At 40.4% G+C, this 27112-nt stretch overlaps 1 protein-coding gene across 6 annotated transcripts in view; it reads right to left on the bottom strand.

Moving 5' to 3' along the window:
- mecom (MDS1 and EVI1 complex locus) overlaps nucleotides 1–27112 on the bottom strand; it is an 837494-nt gene that overhangs the window by 40794 nt on the left and 769588 nt on the right. For 4 of the 6 annotated variants that reach the window (XM_041175578.1, XM_041175586.1, XM_041175600.1 and 1 more), the window contains 4 exons: nucleotides 15413–16772; nucleotides 14407–14497; nucleotides 3793–3819; nucleotides 586–752 (listed from right to left, as the gene is read on the bottom strand). In XM_041175578.1, the coding sequence (XP_041031512.1) occupies nucleotides 586–752; nucleotides 3793–3819; nucleotides 14407–14497; nucleotides 15413–16772 (1645 nt within the window). The remainder of the gene's footprint in view (nucleotides 1–585; nucleotides 753–3792; nucleotides 3820–14406; nucleotides 14498–15412; nucleotides 16773–27112) is intronic. The other 2 variants (XM_041175580.1, XM_041175590.1) reach the window with 1 other exon arrangement.

Genomic DNA, 27112 nt, shown 5'->3' with positions numbered 1-27112 from the left:
AGCCAAGAAGCTAAAATTCCTGAGCCATTTTTACCATGAACACACTCCCATGATCAGAGATGGGAGGAAATGCCATTCAAGATGGGCGTGCCTAGTGGTCAGGCACACAGCTAATGAAGCCATCACTGTCCGAAGATGCAGGCAGAATCAAGCTTCACTTGGAAGCGGTATCACTTCCCCAGAAAAGCAAATCGATCATTTGCAATGATTGGGCATCTTAGAATATTTGCCACAATGAGGTAATTAGGTTCCACTATCAGTAGCACTAGAATCAGTCTTATGGAGGAGACTCAAGCTCCAATGCACATCATCGAACGATGCTACTAGGTAACCCATAATTGCATTACTATTTTTGTGAAAATGCATTGAAATTTGGCTTTGGTTAGCTGAACATAAAAAATTGATTGTTTTATTTTAGGGAGATTTCAATTAAGTTATACTTTCCCTATTTTCAATTTTGTTACAAGATGACAAAATATGGTTGCCATTTCCTTTATTTCAATACATTATTTGCAGAAGAAAATGCATGGAAACTATTAAGTGTTGCTGCTACCATATTTCCCTTTTTGTGGAAACCATAATTACCTGCAGGTATACCGCTCCTTCCCCTTTCGCAGTAGGCTTTCAGGAATGACGGAAGGGGGAGCCCTAAAATCAAACATTGAAGGGACAGACCGTAGGAGGTCATTGGCCTCTGGCTTCAGTGAACTGAAACCTTCCAGCTTCTCTGCCATGTTCTCAATCGCTGACATCTGACATGGAGGGAAAGAAGTGGAGGAGAGAGACAGAAAAGAAATTACATTTCATCAAGAGTCACACCTAAATGGAAAATACAGGTATTCATTTCCCAGTTGTACAGCTAAATAAGCCAGGGCTTGTGGAATTACTGACACTGTTTAAAATATTTAACCAAATAAAAAGTATTTTTTTGCCACTGAGATGACTATAAATAAATTTATGAATATTATACAATTAGACCTCACAGCTTGCCAAGAAGTTATCTTGTGCAGTGGGCATTTGACAGGGATATTTGTTTTTGATTTGCTTTTTCCTTATGCAATGGAACAGCTGATGAATCTAAACTTCCCCAATTAATTGTTTACATTTACAGTAAGTACCTTCATTCTATAACCTGCGGTCTGCTCCAGCCGTCCACTCTCTCCCTTTCACACTATAACTCTCGGTGCTAGTTACAAATTGCATTGTACAAGGCACCTCTGCCAATTTGCGAAATGTCTTTCATCAAACATTTGAAAATCTCCAAGGAAAGTCTAGATGCATTTACTTGTCACACAGCAAATGTGAAAGCACTGGAAGGCACTAAGGTCTGCCTGCTCTCAGGCTTGATTCATAATCATTCATAGCTGCTAAAACATTCCCTGCACAATGCAACTGGACAGCACATTTGTCAATATGAAGGATGCTGACATCACAGATCAAAGGGCAGACATAGGTAATAATGATGCTGCTGTGTGTTACAAGGAAATTCTTCCCCCATCAATGTTTTGTCAACCCATAGATTTTTACATATTATATATATTGCATATATATATATATATATATATATATCTACACATGATAAAATACATAGGATGTGATTTCAAAATGTGTATATTCTGTGTTGTTATTGTTTGTCTGTATATATTACAAATACATTTTTGTATAAATTATTTTAAACGAGCACAAATGTATTAAAAACTGTAATATAAAAACAACTGAAGAGGACTGGATAACAATTAAAACATTTCAAAAAGAGAAACCTTTAACCTGCAACACCTAGTTATGACAAAAGGGTAGAAAGGTCTTACACTGACTAGTTAAGGGAAAGGATAATGAATACATAGGGAGTTATTTTATTAATAATTCATACTCAGAAGCAGTTTCTGGAAACTGGTTTGGAAATAAATCATACTGAGAACAGGAACAGTTTTTTTCTAAATAAAATGTGTAGTTACTATGCCGACCCATTTTTACCAGTGTAATATCCATTTGCTGAGAGGGCGATTTAACATTAATACGATTGCTAGGGTTCAGGAGAAGGTTGATAGGAGGTGGATATCCAGGCTGTGTGCATTACATCATCAAAGAAGCTGGGATACTTTCAATAATTATTGTGGAAAATCTCAATTATGGTGCTCTGAATTTAACCAAGAACCAAGGTGTGGTTGTTATTATTTTAAAAGTGCTTTACATTTGCTGCAATATTTCTTTAGTGGTAAGTTCCATTAATTAAAAATCAACCAATTGTTAGTGCAGTTTCAGTCGTGGTTCAAAATCACATCTATCAGTAATGGGAAACCACAATAATAGGAAAAAAAATAATGTAATAACTGCAGTAAGGACCAAAAGAAATGAAAAAAAAAAGGCAATTACATTTCTAACAGATGGAGCACTTTTGGGCAAAGAGTTCATCTTTTACTTAATGCTTCTCATCTCTGTGTATAATATTCACTGGAAATTAATATTTCTGTGCTTTCAACTGTAAGTATGGCAGGTATATTTTTAAGCCTCATTTTTAATAACATTAACAGTTAATCTTATTAATGGCAAAATGAAGTGAGGGAACTTCACAGTGTTTAACTTTTATATTCTGGTAGGAAGGAATGCTCTGGTCACTCTGCGTGGCATAATTCTTCTTAAATGCTATATATAATGACCAGAGCAGTAATATTGCCATTTGAGCAACAGTACATGTGAGTGGGAATTATATAGACTTTATTACAGAGCAAGAAAGCTCTCTTTTGTGGATACTGGGAATAAAGGGAATGTATATTCTTAGCTTCAGTGAGACAACAGACTGATCTGTCTGTAGTACTAGAGGGCTTAATAGTCATTTATCTAATCACAGAAAATCTTGGGATTACCTTGCTAGGCAGCATAAAATCGTAACCTAAAGCATTCTTACCAGCACTGTCCCTCTGCTAGATCAAGGCAGGTGAGGAATAAAATTAGGACCTTTCATATTTGTGCTATAAAGTAACTAGTTATATTAACCAACATGATGTGGTCAGGTTTGGATTGACTTAAATTCCAAAGGAACATTAAGCATATTATTTTTATAAAGGCCTAATGTGATAAAAGCACATATCACATCAAATAGCTTAAAAAGCCCCAACATATTTATTCAATGATCCCCAGGGAGTGAAATCAGAGCAGTTACTGCCCTATATACATGTAAGACATACTTAATATCAGCGAATGACAGTATTACTTAGCAGCTGAATAATTTGTGATTTACTTTCTCACAATCACTGATCTTATCAACAGCCAGATGTCTGAATAAGGAAATAATGCCACCCCCTTCTAATCCCACTGAGGCTGTTAACCTTGTACTGATGCAATCCAACACTTAACTCTATTCCCAGCACAAATCAAGTATGCAGACGTCGCCATTATTGGACAAAAGCAAATATTTTTAACCTTTTTTGTGAAAGCAAAGATATGATCAACAATGGCCTAAGCAATTATTACAATCTCTGCTATTCACTGGCTCTAATCTATCGGTGACAGAAATAAATACAAGTGGCTTTTGAGAGGCCCTGCTATCGTTTGAATTACCAGATGGAGTGATTTATAACTCAACCTACTGTGTGAATTACTTAAATAGTGCTTGTGATTATGGTAATGCAATCTGATCCTGAAGTAAAATGGCAAACATTTACATTTTTATTTGTGGAGGGTAGGGAGGGAGGCGGGGGGATTTTAAATCATCATGAGTTATGCACCATTTAATAAACCTTTCATTCTGATCCTTATGAATTATGGTTTGGAATTATAAGCAGAGGAACTTACCCAAATTCTCTGATCAGGCAAGCGGAACTAGGGAGTAGGACCAAAATACAAAAATAAATTACAATCCACAAACTGCATCTCTTTCAGCTGCCATAATTGTTTACAAATGACAAATGATATTGTTTGCATGTCCGCTGATGAGATCTTTTCAAAAGCTTAAACATCAGAGTTAATAGGGAGGCCTCAAATCATTTCTTTGCAACGTTTTTTTGATGTTAGATTGATGACACCAGGTTTATACCCCTTCTTCCAGCATAAGCCTAGAAGCAGTGTCAAATAAGTAATGTCCAGGATAGCTAGATTCTGAAACATCATCATTTCTACTTATTTATTGCCATCTGATCCTCACTTTTTTTTAAACAGGGTTTATTTTAGTTCCAGCTTTTGCTCAGGATTCTCTTTAATTGGTTTCTAACTTATGTTCTTTGACAACACTCCTGTGAAGTGCCTTGAGATGTTTTACCACATTAAAGGCACTATATAAATAAAAGGTTATGTTGTTGTTACACTGTTTAATGTTACCCCTTACTGCTGGTGTTTGAGGACCAATTAAGCCAATGAAAATGAATTTATATATGTTTTTAATAACATTAATGAATTTATCATTTAAAAAACTGCAAGGTAATACTTCAAATAGGCAAATTTAAGTAAAACTTTCCCAAATTCTACCTTCTACAGCCCCTCCTATGACATTTTTTCCAGATATGGTCAATTTATATTCAAGTTGCTTGATTACTTTTTGTGATATCCAAGGTGTATAAATGTGTCAAACAGTTCAATACTGGTAATGCATTAATTAGCTACATTTTGAATTTAAAATAAAGTCCGATTAACAGTAAAGCTCAAATTCCGACATTAAAAAAAGTTATTCTTTTTTAAATAAAGCTCTATCAAAAAAATCAAAATCATTAATCCATGCTTAGCTTAAGTTGAAACAATTCCTCTCCTTTTCATACAAGCTCTTCAGCTGGATGACACAATTCAATGAACATTAAAAATGTGGTATTAGCAGCAAAGTAGTGCAGAATGAGTGGTAAATTAGCTTACATTTGGTATGTATTAAAGAAGTGCAGTCAAGATTTTAAAATCTTTCAAGGTTATATTTAGGGATGCATTTTTTTATTGTGATTTTTTTTGCCTCAAATAATACAGCAAAGGGATTTACTTTGACAAAACTATTTAGTAATTCATTCAAACTAGTGGAGCTCTGCCTCATTATATACAAGCATCAGGAGTCAGAGATTGGAGGCTGGGGGCCAGTCACTAAGCACAAGCTTGCACCAGTGAAAATTGATCAATATTGTGCAGGCCACTCTCACAATTTAAACTCAGCAGGAACTATAGTAAGAGATGGCAAGCAAAACTGGGTTATATTGCCAGCCAGGAAGGCTGTTGCTTAGTATAGCAAACACCATCCTAGGACCAGCTTTTGGAAGTAAAGTGAGTGAGCTAGATATGGGAAGCTCATCAAAAATGTTGTATTAAAATCAATTAGTCTTCACTTTTCTTCAGTGCATAAAAAAGGGGATTCTATAGTGATGGTGGTCCTAGTAGTGGCTAGAGGGCAGTGGGGGCCACTAATTCTGCAGAAAATAAGTCCCAAACATCCATCCTAATTTTATTGCCACTGGATGAGAATCCTAGTAAAGGAAGAGGTCAGCTGTATTCTTATCAGCTGCTAATAAGGTTGCTTACAAATGAATACATCCTTAAAATACCATTAATGCTTTAAAGAATATGTGATTGGTGTTTGCCAATGTGTTTTCCTGAAAATGGCACTAACAATTGGCATTATCACTGGATTCCTACCAGCTGATAGAAGCTCAACAGAGCCTTTTTATCATTATGAATTACTATTTTCAACAAAGGTGTTTTTATGTAATTGTATAAAGCTGGATCTCAATAACTATTACAAATAGGCTGGTGTAAACTTTTCAGATTCTGACAAGCATTTTAAAATCTTTGTAGGAAAATACAAATTGTAATAAGCAAACTACCGAGAATGTGTGCAGCAGAACCGGTTGGCTATCTGGACATTTAGCTAAGGTGGAAATTGTATCAGGCTATGACATAGCATTTGTCAATTTGGCTTATGGCAGCTTTAAACCCTGCATCATTATAAATATAAAATATAATAATAATCCATAAGTCTTAAATTCACATTCTAATTCTCTAAGTTATCATTCTCATTTATAATAATGTCATCCATGTTAAAAGAACACAATATTTTACCTATGGACCCTTAGCCACATAAACATATGAGCATCAGTAAAACATGTTGCAAAAAATGAAAACAGCTGTCACACAACATATTTTAGTTACCAAGGTAACTATATTACTTTAGCTTTGAATTATTGCACATAAATCAGGAAGAATTTCTATGCCTATTCTTCCAATTCACGAAGTGCAGCAAAGCTGCAATCCAGTGGGTATTTTGCAATCAATAGTCTGGAGCATTTCATTTATCACCACTCTATTTATTTATAGCTGTGTGAGGGAATTAACATGAAATCCACCCAGTTTAAAATTCCACCACAGTTCCGGCAATTTTTGCCAGCTACTGATCAATCTGTTTAGACGAAAGAGCAGTGGGAAATTCAGTTTGGGATTCTCATGAACATTTCAAACAGCAGGATGGGAGCAATCTTAACTACTTCAGTCTGAAGAACTCAATTCCAACTTTCCTGGGGTGGGATTGGTGGTGAGAGGAGACAGGTTTGGGGCTGCGGGATGGTACATGCCGAATGACAGTAGGCCATGTGAATGTGCCCAATTTCAGTTACTGGGATTGAAAAGTGAGCTACTTGCTCGGTGCACATGTCAAAGATGTGACAATTCTTGATGCTGACCAGCCAGAATAGGTTATCGAATTTTGACCTCCAAATAAAGAGTGATGGAATGAATGCAAAAAGTTTGAATTTTAATCATTGCACAGAATAATAGACATATTCATAGTGATACCAAACCCAGACAGGATCAGTCTCCTTTGAATTGACAGTGCTCCATATATTACTTAACAACAGAGATCCTAGAATGGAAACTGTTGTTCTGATTGCACAACTTTACTCTAGCTCTAGTCAAAACCGTTGCTTATTCCAGTTTGAACAGTAGCACAATCTGAAGGAGATATAAGCATCTTAACTCTTCGCAAATGTTTTTGAGGAGAAATATGAGTAGAGCTAAGTTAGTAAATAGAACTAACGTTGACTTTTATACTGTATATTCACTTGTTGCCAGTGAAATAAAGCTGTTTAATTATCTGCATCTGGCTTTGTCTTAGCGAATGATTCGTATTCTACTTTTGAAAAAATTGGAGGAGTATAAGATTTCATATTCAGTTCAAATTACAAAGGGATCCTATTATTTACATTACTGGGTTACACAATTGTACAATTAGATGGCAGGAAGTGGGGCCACACTCTTGAACATAAGACGCTCAGGCTCAGATTTTCATGGAGTCATAGAGACTCTGTGGATCTTCCAAAATGGCAGGTGGGACCCGGATGTCAAAGACCTGCCCCCATTTCTGACAGATCCCATTTTTGCTGGCAGGGGGAAGGGGGCGGGGCATGAATCACACATGAGGGAAACCCAAACTCAACAGGGCCATTTGAACTCAGTGCTGAGTTCAAATGGTCCCTATTTTGACTGCTGCAAGGAACCTAACCCACAGTTTGTGAGTCACGAACAAGCTACAGTTGGCTTGAATTGCTTAATTCTGTGTTGTACTTTCTAGGATTCTAAATTGGGATCATAGTTTTTTGTTTTCAGTGGTCTGGGTGGCTGATTGAGTACTCACTCCTGCCCCTTAAAGGCCATGAAAGCAATCTTTCAAACACTCACTTATAGAGACCCTCCCCACTGTATTGAGGAAGGCACTACTACCAGTTAAATAGCTGTGAACAATGATTTCAAAACAACTGCATATGCATAGGCTTATGCATTACAGATGTTTTAAAGTGGAACCAGTTGTCATAGAACTTGTCCTGGAAAATAAATGCAGCAGTTTCTATGCACTGAGTCTGAAAATCAGTTCTGAAGAAGCATTCAGAAAACAGTGCTGCAGTACAACTGCATGACTAAAAATGAATGATATGGCTTATTAGACACTGTCTCCTGACCACTGCTTTGAATATTGCCCAAACAATTGGATGTGAAAACCTTATTTCAAACTTGAACCAAATGGCAGGGGCTTAATCAATCCTTTCATCACATTATTTGTTTCTCTCTCCAATTAGTGACTGTGAATAACTATTTCTCATCTGTTTCTTATTCCTTTCGTCAGAACACTCTGTGCTCTGATTTGGATGATTGGATTTGCTACAGCATATTTTGTTTCTCGTTAAGGACTTTGAGTAAGTGATATCACAGCAGGCTGCCCTCATGAAATGGTTCACAACTGAGGAATGGGACCAGGATCATAGTGCTATAGTCTTATACAGGAACCAGGGGAGTCATGAATTCTTATTTTGTCATTTCTCACCCTCGGACACTTTTCAAAATACATTCCAAGCCCTTTCTCTGCTTGTCTTCTACTGTTGGAAGGAGTAAGTCTACAAAATCAGCTTCTTTGGATGGCCTTCACACTCACTATCCGACTATCTAAAAAGAGCAATGACTGGTTCAGCTAATACATCACTTACAGAATTCCTCCTTTGGTGAATGTTGACCAAAATATGCCCAAAGGGAACTGGATTTATATGATAATACAGCCGTTGATTTCAACATGGGCTCACTGGGCAGTAGGTCAATATTCTACTACTATTTCATTCTTGGGGAGTGAGAGTAGTTGGTAATGCTGGCATTTATTTCTCATTCTAGATGCCTTGACAAGGTGGTGGTGAACCTTCTAATTGAAGCACTGCAGTTTGTGTGGTGAAGGTGGTCCCACAGTGCTGCTAGATAGGGAGTTCCAGGATTTTAGCCCAGCAATGACGAAGGAACAGCCATATATGCCCAAGTCAAGAAAGTGTGTGATGTAGAGGTGATGGTGTTCCCACACACCTTGGGATGCTTTACTACATTAAAGGTGCCAGATAAATGCAAGTTGTTGTTCTTTCTCAACTAAAAGACACCTCATCTGTTGTTTGAAGGAAATATTAGAACAGAAGACATTGTTGTTAGAAGACTGACTCATGTATGGTAGGGCTCTCAAAATAGCCCTTCGGATGGAGACCTAACTAAGATAGAGATCTACAGGCCTAACTAAGGTAGAGATCTACAGGCCATGGGATCCAACAGCTCCGGAGTGAACAAGAATTGCTCACCCATACTGGAGATGTAGTAAAAGAGAAAAAATCATCTGGAACAATATTTTAATTAGGGTGATTTAGTGAAGTGTTGATGGAAGCCATTCAGTGCTGCTAGACTGGAAACAGGGAGAAGAAAACAAGCTCCAGGTCATTTAAGAAAAAAACAAGGATATTGGTATCTGTTACGTCAAGTCAAATGAGGAACCTGAAGAAGAAAGTATATCATGAGATGAGATCACTAAAAAGGAGCGATTTCCTCTTTGTTCCATAACATGAAGGGGGTAAAAGGAAATGTTGGTTTCCAACTCGACAGAAGGTATTAAATGTGTATTTAAGTTGCACATTGCAGTAACAAAGATGTCATCAAAAGTACACATGGAAAGATTCTGTAAAATTCCCTTGCAAATAAACCATTTTGCTAGAAGGTTATTCTGGACACTGGGTGCAAAATTTTCCAAACGTGTTGGAGTGGACTGGAGATTGGAAGGCCAGAAGATTAGTGTTGGAGGACTTCATGCCAATTTGCCAGCATGTTCTCGCCTTTGGGCCATTTTGGTAAAGGTATGTTTGGGGAGGTGTTTTCCAGTTGGCCAACAGCCAAAACCAGGCCAATGCATGGAGGTGGGCTCCCAGTGGCATAGTACAGGGGCAGCATTCCAGCATTGCTTTTAACACCCCTCCTCCACAGCCAACATACCGAATCAGCCATGCTGCAACTGCAGGCCATGCAGTGGAGGGATTTCTCCTCCAAATTGGCAGCCTGGCAGCTGTAGCCGCTTTTTAAAAAGTTTATAAAAAGTCTTCAGAGGGCTTCCATCCTGAGGTGTCCTCTCTTTCACTTACCTACATCAGCAGCTCCCCAATCTGACAGTAGGGCTACTGATCTGCAGGTGCTGGAGAGCCTCATATTGGTCTTCCAGTCTTGGAAGCCTGCCCTCCATCCTTAATTGAACAGGGCTCCTGGAGGCAGCATTTAATTGGTCACCTCCTCAAAAATTGCCTTTTGGGTCCCGATGCCAGCATTTGCAGGTTCCTGATCCACAAATGAAAAATAAATGTCCCAAAGAAAATACAAAAATATAACAAATCAATTGTCTGTAGGGTCTCTGAATAACAGGCCCAGTGACATAATGATACACTTGCCTCATGGCAACTGAAGTCAGGCAAATACAGCTATCCTGATAACAGTCTGAAACCAGATGAATATGGGGTGGACTTTCAACTGGTCTTCCATGAAAATGAAATTCAGGTGGTCTTTATAACTGGAGGCTGATCAACACCACTCTTAAGCCAGGGTGGCAAGCTGGAAATCTACCCCAGCACTCCTTTCCCCCACCCCCCCACCCTGACTTTATTAGCTTTAACAATGTGAACACCATGAACTTGCCCCCACCCATTCCCGGCAGCTCTAAAATGGTGCATAAGTTAAATTCAGATGCCAGACTGAATGGTGCCCATGTGGTCACCCTTGTGCACCCGGGGCAGGATTTTCCCCTCATCGGGGGCGTGGGGCGGACAGGCCCAAGGGCGGCCGTGAAATGGTCCGCCTACAATCGGGCCCTAACCGCGATTTCATGCTGGCTGGCTAATTAACGGCCAGCGTAAAACGCAAACATAAAGCCTCAGTGCTACTGGGGTGGGGACGGGAGGAGCACGAGCGCTGAAGTTTGCGCATGCGCCGGGGTGCGCTCACTGAAAGCTCCCTGAAGGCACAGAGCTGCCTCAGGGAGCTGAAGATTTTTTAAACGAGAAATGAAGAATCTACAAATAATATAAACATGCCCCCACATTTGACTCAGTCACATGAAGAGGGATAAGTTTAAAATGAGTTTAAAGAAACGTTACTGTTTTTTTTATTCGCTGTTGGAAACCTCATCCCTCCAGTGGATGAGGTTTCGCAAAAAATGCAAAGGTCGCTATTCAGTCAAAAAATTCTACTTCATTACTTGCTTAAGGGGCTTAATAGGCCTCTTAATTGCCGGTGGGCATGTTGCCAACTCTCGCATGCACCCGTCGACTGAAATAGCGTGCGAGTGCGCGATGAGGACAGGACGCTCGTCCGACATCATCGCGCGCTATTTCACGTTCAGGCGTGTTGGGCGCATGCCCACATGCCAAGCCGAAGATCCTGGCCTTGGATACAGATACCTGGGGGATGAAAGGGGGCCAGGGCAAATAGCTGGGTCAATGTGAACAACATTAGGTACAGACTTGACCTTTAAATGTGGCTGGCACAAAACAAAGCGAAAGAATAAAAGGCTTCACATTCAAGTAATCCTAGAATGGCTGAAATGTGGACTTTGAGAGACAAACTAACATCATCTTTCAGCAAAAACTTCAAGTTCTCCTGAAACAGGAGTGTGTTACAGCCAAAAACATTCTACAAGTTTCATACTTTTAAGAATATAAAAGTTTCCATTTTGACCTGCTTCGGAATTTTACTATTTGGGCACCTCCTGTGGCCACCTCCTTCCATATTTACAATTATGTGATATAGATTTTTTACCCAACAGGAAGGAGGCTAGAAATTCCAGACATTAATGGCAAACCAAATTTTATTATATTATTTTATATATTTTTATTAGAACTGGAAGGTTAAATATATAGCTGTTTGCATAAAAACAATTTCCCTAAAAATAATTGCTGCTGGGATTTAGCACTTTAACATGAGCTGATGATGCACTGTATTACTGAGATTTAACATTCATATATATAACCGACAGTGACACACAGTAACACTGAAGCAAAATACTTCTACATAGAATATAAAATAATCCATGACAATACTGGATATAATATTCCTACAAAAAACAAATACATACTGTACTAAGAACAAAAGGACATAAGAAATAAGAAATAGGATCAGGAATAGGCCATGCAACTCCTTAGCCTGTTCTGCCATTCAATGAGGTCATGGCCGATCTGATCTTAGGCTCAACTCCACCTTCTTGCCTGTTCCCCAAAACCCTCAACTCCCTTGTATTTCGAAAATCTGTATATCTCAGCCTCAAATATATTCAATGATTCAGCCTCCAGAGCTCTCTGGTGTAAAGAATTCCAAAGAGTCACCACCCTCTGAGAGAAGAAATTCCTCCTCATCTCTGCCTTAAATGAAACTGTGCCCCCTAGTTCTAGATTCTCCCATGAGGGAAACATCCTCTGAGCACCCACCCTGTCAAGCCCCCTTGGAATGTTCAGGTATCAGGAGCAGTGATGGACTGAACCTAAGCTGCTGTTGCACATCAGGACCTTGAGGAAGTCCCGACACGCACACAAGCACTGTAATCTCCCAGGAATTTTAAACTCCTGATGGGCTGATTTGTGCTGCTCGCGACACTAATGTCTCTTACACTGTTCACAGGTCAAAGGCTTGGGCTAGATATGCATTACCCGGAAACTAATCCGAGAAATGTTACACTGTTTAATCTCTGGTGTAACTTAGTGATTAAATGTGTAACTGAACCCAACACCGCCATAACCGACATCCCCATGCATCCCAAACCTGACCTGACAGCCCCCCCAGCCTGATCTGACTACCCCCATGACTTGACCCAACTACCCCCAACCCAACCCATATGCACCCCGATGGCCTGTCTGACACCCCGACCTGGCTACATGCTCCCAGCCCACCATCCACTTACCCACCCACCTACCTACTCACTCATCCATTCACTCAACCACCCACTCATTCACCATCCACTCACCCATCCACCTACCTACTCACCCATTCACCTACTCACCCACCCATTCATTCACCACCAACCCACTCACCCATCCACTCACTCACTCACCCATTCGCTCACCCACTAACCCACTGAAAGACTTGAGAGCTTTAAAACCTTACCTGAATATGACAGCTGATGGCATATAAAGGGGCTGTGTCCTTTGAACTGCTCCTCTTCACTAGTTTTCTCCGGGACCACTGCACTAAGGCTCTGTTACTGCAGCCGGGATCAGGAGCTCCGGCTTAAAGTGCGCAACAAAGTAAGCACACAATGATCTCCACAGGCAGCAGCAATGCACTCAGCATCACCACTGATCAGAAGATCTGGCGCAATAAGAGCAGTTCTCATTCTTCTAAACTTCACTGAGTATAAACCCAACCCACTCAACCTTTCCTCATAAGAGATGTGAAACTCCGGCTTCACATCCCATGCCAGGGCTGAGGACATAAATTTACATTGACACTCCAATGCAGCACTGAGTGCTGCATTGTTGGGGTGCCGTGTTTTGGATGAAACCTTAAACCAAGGCCCCATCCACATCCTTGGGTGGATGTAAATGATTCTTGATGTCCTGGCTACTATTTAACCCTCAGTGAACACTACAAAAGGAGATAATTTGGTCATTATCACTCAGACTGCTGTTTGTGGGAGTTTGCTATGTGCAAATTGGTTGCTGCATTTCCTGCAGTACAACAGTGAATATATTTCAAAAATACTTCCATTGACTGTAAAAGGTTTTGAGACATCATGCAGTCATGAAAGATACTATATAAATGCAAATCTTTCTTTCAGGAATCAAACAGTGAACCTTCTTTGAATTACCTCCAAAACAAGGATACCCCTCCTTAAACAAGGAGCTAAAACCGTACGCAGTACTCTAGGTGTGGTCCCTACATTTATACTCCATTCCCTTTGCAACAAAGGCCAACATTCCATTTGCCTTCCTAATTACTTGCTGCACCTACATGCTAGCTTTTTGTGCTTCAAATACAAGGACTCCCAGATCCCTCTGTATTGCAGCTTTCTATAGTGCCTCTCCATTTGAATAATATTTTGCTTTTCTATTCTACTTACCAAACTGAACAACCTCACATTTTCCCACACGATACTCAATCTGCCAAATTTTTGCCCATTCAATTAACCTATCTATATCCCTTTGCAGACTCTGTGTCCTCCTCATGCTTTCCCACAGTCAGCAAATTTGCTACAATATACTTGTTCCCTTCATCCAAGCCATACAATAAATAATAATATACCGTTCGCCAGGTTTAATAATTCTACAAACATATTAATACACTGTGTGGCCGGGGTTTAAAATGCTTTTCTATAATAAACCGTAATATACTGTGCTCCAAGGTTTGTACCCTCATATATAAAAACAATAAAATACTGTGCATCTGGACCATAATAGTCCTAGCATATAATAAATAATACAAAATACTACTTTCTTTAATTTTCTGACATATAATGTACAATAATACACTGTGCTACATTGTGCTACTGAAGCTTAACATTCTTAGATATACACAAGTAAAATACACTGTATTACTGAAACATAATAATCCAAAACTGTAAGTTTGAAATAGCACCGCATTACATTTATGAAGTGGGGCTGATGAACTAGGAAGTTAATTTACCTGTGGATGGAATAAGAAACCTGGAGCAGGCTTCATGTACTTCTCCTTTAGTGCTTCAACTGGGTCAGAAAGTTTCCTTTTTTCCACTCTACTTTGACAAAATTATTAACAGAATTGACAAAATTAATCTCAGCTGGTGAAAACATTTTGAAAAAGCTGTACAGAGGGCAATGTATTAGTTTACTGCCTGAACCAAAGCAATTAGTAACAGACAAGTCCAAAGTCTGATGCAAGCATCATCATGACTTTTGGTCATGGTGGGATGCTATTTTGTGTCTGTGATTCTCTACACACTGATCTCAGCCAGACCATCAGATAGAGGTCCCTAGAGCATGTAAAGAACACACCACATTGGAGGAAGGAAGGAAAAGTTCAATGGGGATGCTACTTCATTGGGAACCTATTAGTTCATGCAGAGGGGTTCTTGCCTTTCTCTGTAGTGGGATGTTATCAGTAAATGAAACTGTAAAAAGGGGAAGAAATATTTTAAAATAAGAAAGTAATTTTAAGAATAAAAATTAAACTGGCCTACTTAATCATAAACCAATAAACCCAAAGAAGTAAAGGGAATGCAACATGACGGGACAGCTTAACTGAACTGAATTGTGCAAAATATAAGTGTAGTTATGATATAATGTGTGCTATTCATTTAAACAATGACAATAACCTGGAATTTATCTCATGAAACTACCTCCAGTTAGTAACTGAATTGGACAAAGGAGTTTGTGATCCAAGGCAGGAAGAGATTTTACTGGGATAACGTAGGCAATGAGAAGCTTAGCGTGATCATTGCGAAGCATATAATGTCAAACTGAGAGAGACAGCAGAGCTTCTGGGAACGTGGTTTGAGTGGTTATTGAAAATTATAATTTTGTATTCAAAATGAAAATTGACTCCATGGAATTACTCTGTGCTACTTTGAGATGTGGCACAACATCTCAAAGATTTGTACATGCTCAACTAAGTTGTCATTAAGTGTCAAACCAAATGCAACATATTGTCTTACCTGTAAATAGGATCCATGAAGAAAGGGGTTGGTTTGGCATGCTGCAGGGAATGGTCTGAGCTTTTGGCTTGCTCAACACAGGGGTCCCTCCTTTCCCCAAACACATGGTTTTTCCGTGGTTCTACCTGGGTGCTTCCACTGGCTCGGCTTCTGCTGCTCATGCTTAAATCCAATGGTTGCTCTTCACTGGAATAATGGGAAGTCAGTGGCTTTAAGGTCACAGCTGGCATTGGTTTGTCTTCTTTGCGCTTGGTGGTGAGGTCGAATGGTGACTCAGGATTTCCACTCCGTAGCTTCTTCAGCTCACTTGGTGATTGTGGCTCTATTTTTAAAGGTACAGCATTTAAGTCTCTATCTGGGAATGGATACATTGGTTGAGAAAATGCAGGGAAAAATTGAAAAGGAAACATGGAAGGGTATGGCAATGGCCCTACTTTTTTGTCTTGCATGCCAACAAGTCCAGTAGAACCAAAGTATTTCTCTGCAATAGAAGCGATGGCCTTAATCGAATCATTAACAGCTCCTGTCACAGCAATCTGTTCATCCAGTGGAGGGGAAAAGAGTGAGTGGTTGGAAAAATCTTTCTTATTGTTATTTATAGGGACTGATTTCTGAGGGCTATTTACTTTGTCACCTGCAGTTTTGCCATTTTCTTTATTTTTCTCTTTGTCACTTTCAACGTCACTTTCCAGATCAGATCCAGATGTTGTCTCCAGGTCACTGCCACTGGGTGTGCTGACATCATCGAGGTCACTGCTTTCCGACTGGTCACTGTTTTTACCTTGTGGCTTCTCCTCAGATGATTTCTCAGGTGGAACCTCAACTGGCCGAACGTCATCTGAGGATGACTGTCGATTTACGGCTTTCAAAATGTCCGGTGTGGTCGGTAGCATCTGGGATGATGTGAACAATTGGCTTTGGTGTTTGGTGTTCTGTTCAGTGCTTGATAGTGCTTTTACTGGTGAGCTAGCAGGTATCAATTGTGGTCTGTGGTAAAGCCCTGAGGGAAACAGACCTGGAAAGTTAAATGGAAAGCCAGGGGTTGCTGGAAAGGTTAGTCCAGCTGGGTGCCTATTTGCACCAAAATAGTCAGCAAGACCAGGATTGCTATGATTCATGTTAACCAAACCGGATTTATCCAGAGCTGGAGCATTTGCAAGGGTAATGCCTTGACCAAATAATCCCCCCGTGGTGAAATGATTCTTGCCCTCACAGAATCGTCTATGCTTGTTTAATGATGAGGTCGTGCTGAACATCTGACCGCAGTCCTTGCATTTGATTTGCGTTCTGCAGTCAGCATGCATCCTTTTATGGCGACATAGATTAGAAAACTGTGTGTATGATTTGCGACAAACCTCACCTGTGTATGAAAAGTGAAAACATGTTAACCTTGAAGCAATGTATTATCAAGCAACTGCATAGGCAGAGTAGTGACAATATAGAAATGATTTAGTTAGGGGAAAGATTATCTAGTGGGAATCTGAGATACTCGCAATTTAATTCAATGTGTACAATAGGGCCCCACAATTTTGCATCTATAGGCTGGTAGGTAAAATGAGAACTATGCAAGGGAAAAATCAATTTGAAAAATATAAAACTTATAATTTAATTTACAATTGTTTTGCATGGAATCTTTTTTACTGAGAGTATTTACTTACTGGAGGCCTCAGGTTTACTCCATTGTCCTATTTGGAGGTCTCTTTGCCATGTTCTGTGCTAGGAGGAGGATGGATGTGTGTTTGATTCATAGCCCATCACCAATATCAAGGATTTGGGAGGAAAATATGTGATTGTTTTTCTTTATTTATTTTTCCTTGTGAATTTTGAGAGGGTTTGAAAATGGAGAATGAAGCATTTTTCATTTCAGGCACATGGTGTCAGGTGTTGCATAGATGCAGAATACTCTGTCCCAACATTAGGTTTTTAGCCATCGTGCAGCCTCTGAGTGAGATGGCCCATTTAGTGTCAATGAGTGCCAACTTAAGGCTAGTTTTATTCTCTGTCTCTACTGGAAACCAAATTGAATTGTCAAATTTATTTCAGAGCGAACTCTTAGAGCCAGCAGATATAGAAGACTTTATCCCATTAGGTTTAGGTTGTATTAGAATCAAGGTCCCTAAGGTAAAAGATCCAATCCATTGCACCATTCAGTTCCTGACACACCACTCCCATGTATAACATTTCAATTTGTTTCTTGCATGTATTTTTAAAGGTCATTCTCTCCAACGTGGCAGAACAGAAGGCCTCATTCCATCTGGTTAAATGCCTTAATTGTATCCAAAATTATCATGAGATGTGGTTGTTTTATTGCTGTGGTGGGTCATACAGATTAGCCTTTTGGTATTGTCACTGGTTGGTACTCTTATGTGAACCTTGTTTTGTTCAGGTGCATCAGTGTGGAGGTCACAAAATTTATTTGTATGCCCTAGACTTCAACCAATGCAACTGAGCAAGGATATGAACCAATAGGTTGTGTATAAAGTGGTGCCTTTCCCTTTTTGTGCATGTGTGAATTTGTGGAATGATGACAGCAGTGCTTGGCTCCAAATTCATATCAAGCAATAAAATACATTTTTTGAATGGAGCCAGATGTACTTTTTAAAAGAATCCTGGAGCCTCTGTTGGTATCTTGGGATCTGCACTGGTTAATAGTGAATTGTTGCTCTATTCATACTCATCCCTTGCACATCAAAGAGTTAAAACAATGGGTATTGAGTGCTCGGAATCATTTGTCAACAACTATTATTTTAACATTTGTAAAAGACTGACAAAGTATCACAATGCAATGATCCAGTTGCTATTTTAAGCAGAAAAGAAGGAAGTTGAATTGAATGTATCCCATCCTGCACTCTTAGTTCCCATGGATCGACAATCAGGTCCCCTATTTCCCCTCTTACTGTTCCTGATGGTAGCCTTCCTGCGTTTGAACGTTTCTGTAACTTCTTTCACAGTAAATACTGAAGGATAAGTTGAAAACACTGAAGGGTTTTATAGATGCCACTGGACTGAAGGGAGCTAATAGCTTTTTATAGATTTTCAATAAAAACACTGGCTCTCTGGTGATGACCATAACAAACCAAACTATCAGCAAACTTAATATGGTAATTATGCAATATATCTTTGCCTGTCAGCTCAAACTAAATGCCAATCTAAACAATAAATAAAAGTCAAAAGCTTCAGAAAACGTAAACAGTCCCAGAAAAACTGTCCTTTTGACACATGAAAACACACCATTAGACATAAAATGCAGCTGAACACAGGCTTAGAGTTACTTAAGTAGCTTAACTTTTAAGATAGGGGATAAAACCTAAAATGTATGAAGGGCATTTGTAGATGGCAAGTTTGATAAACTTAGTAGTCACTGAATTTAGAAACTACTTAGGAGTGGGGGCAATGTGGCGATGTGTGTGTTAAAGACAAAAGATTTATTAATCTTACAGTGACTGGTGACAATTACCTTACCCTCAGAAATTTACATTAGCACTTTATTCAGTGCATTTTTCAGGCAATTTGGTGCAAATTGGAATTTTACCTTTCAAGCCAAAAAAGAATTTTTACCTGAAAGGGTTAAAGACATTTTAAACACAAAAGTGAAAGGAGTTACACAGGCTTCAATTCAACTTTCTAAGATCCAGTTGCTTTAATTTAGAATCGAACCTCTGGTACATAAGGTTATTTTGTGAATTGGAACATATAACACACCTACAATATGGTCCTAATTGGCAGCACATTCTACGTTCGCAAGACAAAACAAACTGCCTTTTCCAGGTTCGAATTGAAAAGAGTGGGAGAGAGAAGGAACCAGAGACAGACAGCAGCATCTAAAAGAGCAGGAGAGAGAAGAGGAACTGGAGACAGATAGCAGCAGCTAAAAGAGCAGGAGAGAGGAAGACCTGAAGACAGACAGCAGCACTGAAAAGACCCATCCAATTTGTGGCTCCAGAGATGGCCAATTGTGTTCTGAGAACAAAGTGTGACATCACAGGGAAACAAATTGTTGCATGGTTGGTGAATATTTTTCTTACTTATCTTTCAACACTTGCATAATTTTAGTAATTGTAAGGTTTTATTAGTGGTAGTAAGGTTTACTAACAGTGGTAAAATTTATTAGATTGGCTGGTGTGAGTATTTCCTATTAATCTTAACAAGGGAATTTCAATCCAAGTAGAACATTTATTGAAATAATAAGAATATAAGCACAAGCAGGATTAGAGACATTAATATTTATAAGTTAATCAGTAAAATAATTAATTAAATACTATAAAGATGGCAGGGCAGATGATGTGTGGCAGCTGCAGAATGTGGGGAGGCTTGTGAATACCTGTGTGATCCAAGGCAAGCACATCTGCAGTAAGTATCTGCGATTGGAGGAAGTTTGGCTCAGAGTCATTAAGCTGGAGGCTGAGCTGCAGACACAGTGGAGGGGGAAAGTTACCTGGATACTTTGTTACAAGAGGCAGTCACACACCTTAAGACAGGGTAGTTTGACTTGATCCATGGTCAGGGACAGGTTGCTGTGACTGCGAGTGAGGCAGGTATGGGGATCGAGAAGGTAGAAGGGGAGGAGCCTCAACCCTTGCAATTGTCCAACATGTTCAAGTTTCTTGCAGCCCCTGTATGGACAGAACTGTGGGCTGCAGGGTGGATGAGCAAACTTGCTATGGCCCTGTGGTACAGGAAGCCATTCAAGCGGGGGAGTTAACAGAAATGTAGTGGTAGTAGAGGATAGTATAGTCAGGGGGATAGACACAGTCTTTGGCAGCCAAATGTTGCCTGCTCAGTGCCAATGTTCAGGGCTCCTGCTCTGGGCTGGAGAGGAACTTGCAGTGGGAGGGGAAGGATCCAGTTGTCATGGTCCACATAGGTACCAACAACATTGGTAGGGCTAGGAAAGAGGTCCTTCTTGGGGATCAAGAGCTGCTAGGGGCTAAATTAAAAAAGCAGAATCTTAAAGGTAATAATCCCTGGGTTATTTCTTGAGTCGAAGCAAATTGGTGTAGGGTAAATAAAATTAGAGAGTTGAATGCGTGGCTCAAAGATTGGTATGGGAGAAATGGGTTTCGATTCATTGGGCACTGGCACCAATACTGGGGAAAGTGGGAGCTGTACTGTTCAGATGTTCAGACAATCTTTACCTGAATTGTGCTGGGGCCAGTGTTTGGAGGAGTTGTATAACTAGGGCAGCAGAGAGAGCTTAAAACTACATTGTGGGGAGGGGGGTGGGGTGGAGGGGGGTTTGAGGGTTCAAGTGAGAGAAAATGTGATAAATTAAACAGAGGGAACAAGGCAAGAGTGCAAGGTAGCATCAAGGGAATTGATAATCTGAATGTGGCAGGAAGGGAAAGAGTGTACAAACTTAAGAGTGCGCTAGCAGGTAAGGCTGGAGGCTGTGAAAATAATAAAAAGATAGAATTAAAGGCTCTCTATCTAAATACACAGCATTCGCAAAAAGGTAGATGAACTGACTGTACAATGGAAGTAAACAGATATGATCTAATTGCCATTATGGAAACATGGCTGCAGGGTGATCAAGGCTGGGGCCCGAATGTTCACAGGTATTTGACATTTAGGAAGACTAGGCAAAAAGGAAAAGAGTGTGGGGTAGCACTGCTAATAAAGGATGAGATCAATACATTAATGAGACAGGATCTTAGATCAGAAGATCAAGGGGCAGAATATAAAGCTCGGTGGGCGGGTGCGTGCCCGACCCAGCTGAGCGTAAAATGATGCTCGATGACATTGGGTAAGCGTCCTGATATCATCATGCAATCCCACAATATTTCGTTCGGTGGGCACGCGCTGGAGTCGGCAGCACACCTGCCGACACTTAAAAGGCCTGTTAAGGCCATTTAAAAAGGTAATTAGATTAAAATTTATGCTGCCTGTCCAACCTAACGTTTCCCGACCACCCCCGCCGAGCCCACATGCCAAGGGCAAAATTCTGCCCAAGATGTATAATCAATCTGGGTGTAGCTAAGATGCAGGAAGAGGCAACGAACATGGGTAGGAGTTGTTTGTAGGCCACCAAGCATTAGTGGTAATGTAGGCACAGTATAAATCAGGAAATTAGAGGTGCATGTAACAAGAATAACACAGAAATCATGGGGGACATCAATCTACGTAGAGACTAAGTAACCTAATTAGCACTAATGCTGTGGAGGAAGAATTTCTGGAATGTACACAGATAGTTTTCTAGAACAGTAACTTGAGGAAGCAACTCAAGAATAGGCTATTTTAGATCTGGTATAGTGCAATGAGAAAGGGCTAATTAATAATCTCATTTTAAAGAAACTTCTAGGGGAGAGTGACGATAATATGAAACATTTTACATTAGGTTTGAAAGTGCTACAGTTCAATCCAAAACCAGGGTCTTAAATCTAAACAAAGGACACTATGAAGGTATGAGGGGCAAATTGGCTGTGGTGGATTTTGTTAAAAGAAATGACAGTAGAAAGGCAATGGCTAGCATTTAAAAAATTAATACATGGTTTATCAAAGATTTACATTCATCTAAGACATAAAAACCCAAAAGGAAAAGTGATCCAACCATGGTTAATGAGAGAAGTTAAAGGCTGTATTAGATCAAAGAAAGAGGCTTATAAAGTTGCCAAAAAAAGTAGTAAGCCTTGGTATTAAGGATTGGGAGCATTGAAGAATTCATAAAAGGAGGACCAAGAAACTGATAAAGGGAAAAGAGAAAAAGAAAGTAAACTAGCGAGAAACACAAAAACGCACTGTAAAAGCTTCTCTAAATATGTAAAAGGGAAAAGGTTAGCAAAGACAAATATGGGCCTATTACAGGCAGAGATAGGAGAATTTATAATGGGGAATAAGAAAATGGCCTGATGATCTATGTCCCAGGGTGTTGAAAGAGGTGGCTGGAGACATATTGGATGCATTGGTGACCATCTTCCAAAATTCCATAGATTCTGGAATGGTTCCTGCAGGTTGGAAGGTAGTAAATGTAACCCCACTGTTTAAGAAATGAGGGAGAGAGAAAATGGGGAATAACAGACCTGTTAGCCTGACATCAGTAGTAGGGAAAATGCTAGAATCTATTATAAAGGATATGATAACAGAACACTTAGAAAATAATGTTAGGATTGGGCAGAGTCAACATTGATTTATGAAAGGAAAATCATGTTTGACAAATTTGTTGGAGTTTTCTGAGGATGTAACTAGCAGAATAGGTAAGGGAGAACCAGTGGATGTGGTATAATTGGATTTTCAGAAGATTTTCAATAAGGCCCCACACAGGATGGTTAGGAAGCAAAAGTAGTACACACAGGATAGGTGGTAATATACCGGCATGGATTGAAAATTGGTTAACAGACAGAAAACAGTGTAGGAATAAACAGGTCATTCTCAGGTTGGCAGGCTGTGACTAGTGGGGTACCGCAATGATCAGTGCTTGGACCCCAGCTATTCACAATCTAGGGCCGGGATTTTCCAGTCCATGGCTGGAATCGTCACGGGCGGTACAGAAAATTTGATGGACCAGCCAAAGGCCCGTTGATTTCAGGCGGGAATTTCCAGTCCTGCGGCGGGCAGGAGTGGAGAATCCTAGCCTATATCAATGATTTGAATGTGGGGACCAAGGGTAATATTTCCAAATTGACACAAAACTAGGTGGGAGTGTGAGTTGTGAGAAGGGTTCAAAGAGGCTTCAAGGGGATTTAGGCAGGCTAAATGAGTGTGCAAGAACATGACAAGTGGCAGGAATAACAGGAATGCAGAATATTTCTTAAATGGTGAGAGATTGGGAAGTGTTGATGTCGAAAGGGACCTGGGTGTCTTTGTTCATAAGTCACTGAAAGCTAACATTCAGGTGCCACAAACAAGTAGGAAGGCAATTGGTATGTTAGCATTTATTGCAAGATGATTTGAGTACAGGAGTAAAGGAGTCTAGCTGCAGTTGTATAGAGCCTTGGTGAGACCGCACCTGGAGTATTGTGTACAGTTTTGGTCTCTTTACCTCAGGAAGGATATACTTGACATGGAGGAAGTGCGACAAAGGTTCACCAGACTGATCCCAAGAATGGCAGAATTGTCCTATGAAAAAAGATTGATAAGGCTGGGCCTATACTCTCTAGAGTTTAGAGGAATGAGATGTGATCTAATTGAAGCATGCAAAATTCTCACAGGGCTCAACAGGGTAGGCGCAGGAAGGATGATTCTCCTAGCTGTGGGCGAGTGGGTGGGGGGGGCGTTCTGGAACCAGGGGACACAGTCTCACAATAAGGATAGGACATTTAGGACTGACCTGAGGAGGAATATCTTTGAAATTCTCTACCCTGTTGGGGCTCAGTCATTGAGTATGTTCAAAGCAGAGATCAACAGATATCAAGGGATATGGGGATAGTGGGGGAAAATGGTGTTGTTGTAGAAGATCAGCTATAATCTAGCTGAATGGCAGAGCAGGCTTGAGGGGCCGAATGGCCTACTTCTGCCCCTATTTCCTATGTTCCTATGAATTGCATAGCAGCCCAAAAGCATGTGGGAGAAAGAGAGGATAATGATTTAACCACTTTAAACAAGCAATTTGTAAGTAGTCTGCAACAGGGATGAGAACAAAATCTGAGGGCTGAGTTCTGATGAAGGATCACACCTAAACATTAACCTGCATTTTCCACCTTAGTTGTTGATCAACACGCAGTGTAAATTCAAACAATTAGACTGGGCTTTTGCACATCTGTGTTTATCTGCTCATGATGTTTCACCCATTTGAGGCATATTTTAACTTTGTGCAATAATGCAAAATGAGCAACAGTGAATTGGCAGCCCACTGACTTCAGGGGTAATTAAACCTGGGACAACTGCCTATTTGAGGTCACCATTTTTGCACTAACACACAAAGTCTAAATTCACATTAAATGCAGCAAGATTATAGGTTGATGAGTGGGGAGGCTGAAAATCTTGGTGCTTGTATTGCAAAACCATAAAACAGAGAGGCTAGAAAGTATTGTGGGTGAATGCAGAAGTTCAGATGACATTATTCTGTCCACCTATGTTAATGGGAGCATTAACTCATTTAAAGCAAATTAATTATTGCTGCTGTTAAAGCAGCATAGAAATGAATAAATCAAGTGTTTGTCCACTACTATTGGCAACAGCAATTTTTAGGCCATATTACTCTTTTGACCCTGTCGAAAAGATTTATTTTCTTGTACTGTAAATAGTAAGTATTACAGACCATAATCATTAAAAAATAACAGGTGAACATAATGTGATTTTCCAGAACAGGTATAAGGGGGCTGAATTTTGTGTTCCCAAGTGGACCTGCCTGACTCCCACTAGTCAGGAGTTTGCATCCTATTGAATGCCTATTGGTTAAGGCTGTCACCTCCCACAGATCTTGCCGCTTTTAATACAGAAAGTGCATGTTCTCTTGCTCATTACTGCATAGCAACAAAAGAATTCCCATAACATTTTCAAGTGCCAGAATATCAGATGCTGTGACCCATATACAAACAGGGCAATTTTGTATCACACACTAACCAGTAAAAAATCAAATACAATCAACTTTCTTCCTATTTTATTTCCAAACCCAGGCAATTCTGTGAGTGCAGTGACCAAAATACCAAACGGTAAAGCCTTCACACTCAGGGACATCCTATTTATCTCTAACCAGACTTGAAGAAAGTAATCCTTAACAAAAGGAAATACTGATGAATCTCCACACAGTTCAGCTGTTCAAATATGTGGGCGGAATTATCCATGCCCGTCGGCGGCAGTCGTGTCTCACGCCATGGTGAAAGCAGTTTGCAATCGTCTGCTCTGCCTGTCAATCGTGGGTTGCATTTCCATCTGTCAGACTGCATATCATTATAAGCCCAGCTCGCTGGAATCATCCCCTCGGTTCATCTGAGCACGTCGGTGTGATTGCATGCTGACGTGTTTCACAACTTGAACATAAGCGACGTGCAGTTGGTGAGCTGCACGTCGTTTGGGGCTTCAACGTTTACTTGCCGACCTTGCTTCAGGCAGCACTCACAGTTGTCAGCGCCAGGCTTCGTAGGCAACACCACATCACTTTTAGGGGCGCTCATGGGCAGGTCTCTACTTATCAGACCAGCCATATGGTGGGGGCGGCTTTTCAATGGCTGCAGGGCTAGGGCTTGCTTGGGAAGGGGGAGAAGTGGCCTCAGGCAAGGGAAGAGGCTGCAGGGTGAGGGTTGTACTGGGTAAGTGGGTATCCACTGTGTGTGGGGGCAAACATTGATCTGTGCAAGAGGTCCCAAAATGGTGAGGGCTGGGGAGGTATCTCCAGAGGAGATGAGGCCAGATGGAGATGTGAGGGTATGTGTGAGAGGGCGAGTGGTGATGTCCCTTGTGCTGGCGGTGAGTGAGATGCCAGTGAATGTACGAAGGGCTGCAGTCTGAGAGTTTAGAGTGATGAGATAATTGCCAAACCCTGGCTGTACGAATGAGATCATTCACCCTCAATCTGCATTGGATGGCCAATCTCTTCTGTGCAGCATTGGCACTGATCACCACTGCCATTGCCTACCCAGCCAGAGTGGTGAGATTGCTGAACCTCCTGCGGCCAGAGCAGAGTAGAGGACATTACAGCGGGCCCCAACTGCATCCAAAAGGCGTCCCAGGAATGCATCACTGAATCGGGGGGTGGTGCTGCAGTCTTCTTGCCTTTCAGGGCCATGTCTTCTGTGCAGCAGTCCTGGGCTGGAAGCACTGAGAGGTGTGCACGCAGCTGCACTTAGATATGGCACCCAGCAGGAAGAAGCAGCGAGGTGATGGCATGGCAGACAAATGTGAGCCCGCCAGCCATCGAAACAGTGTGTTTCCCGGGAATGCATAATTAATGAGGAGGGATTAGGTCGTTACAGAAAAGCCGTCATTGCAGCCAGTGGGTAAAATGTTCTTTTTCCCGCCCACTACCGCACTTAGTGCAAATCCGGGACAATTTTGTCCTGTAACTTTGTAGTTGGTGTGTTTATTACATGAACAGACCTATAAATATGATGCTCAGAAACCATCAGCTCATCTTAAAAGTTTCCTGCCACAAGTTTTTGATGCGACCAACAGTAATAGTAAGCAATATCCAATTGAATGGTAAACTCTACACCCACTCTATCTGATGGCTTCTGGGAGTCTCCAGCATCACCCCTGAACTGATCGTCTTGTTTATGTCAGTCTTCAAACAATTTGACTGCTTGATACTTCCCAACCCCGCAATTTAAAACACCTAATTTATTTTGTGAAATATATAAGACAAAGTACTTGAATAGCTTGAAACACTGATGCGTGGCATGTAATGCTTTTAAATTGTTTTGAAGAATTAAACTGACTGATATTGCACAGAAAGCATTTGGTCATTTGGGATGCAATAGCCTTTTCTGGTTCTGTATATTCCTATATACACAGTCACAGATATTATCAAATAACTTTGATATTTAAGATTAGCTATACTGGACTCTCAGCATGCTTTAGTCCTTGGCCAAATCAGTCACAGGCTTATTTAGTATCTACAGAAATAGATGTAGATTTTCAGTTTGCTTCTTGGGCCTAAAACTGGTGTTGCTGATCATGCACCCATTATAAAAACTGCAAATTTTAATTTCCATTGATTTAAGGGATATACTAATTGTTCATTTTCCAAAACTGACACAATGACCTACAATGCCTTTGTTGCCTTTACACCGTAAAATCGGCAACAATGTTATGCATCAGTCACTCATC

The sequence above is a fragment of the Carcharodon carcharias genome, chromosome 2, assembly GCF_017639515.1.
Source record: "Carcharodon carcharias isolate sCarCar2 chromosome 2, sCarCar2.pri, whole genome shotgun sequence".
Lineage (NCBI taxonomy): Eukaryota > Metazoa > Chordata > Chondrichthyes > Lamniformes > Lamnidae > Carcharodon > Carcharodon carcharias.
The sequence above is the reverse complement of the archived record's forward strand: the minus strand, read 5'-3'. Positions and strand labels throughout refer to the sequence as shown.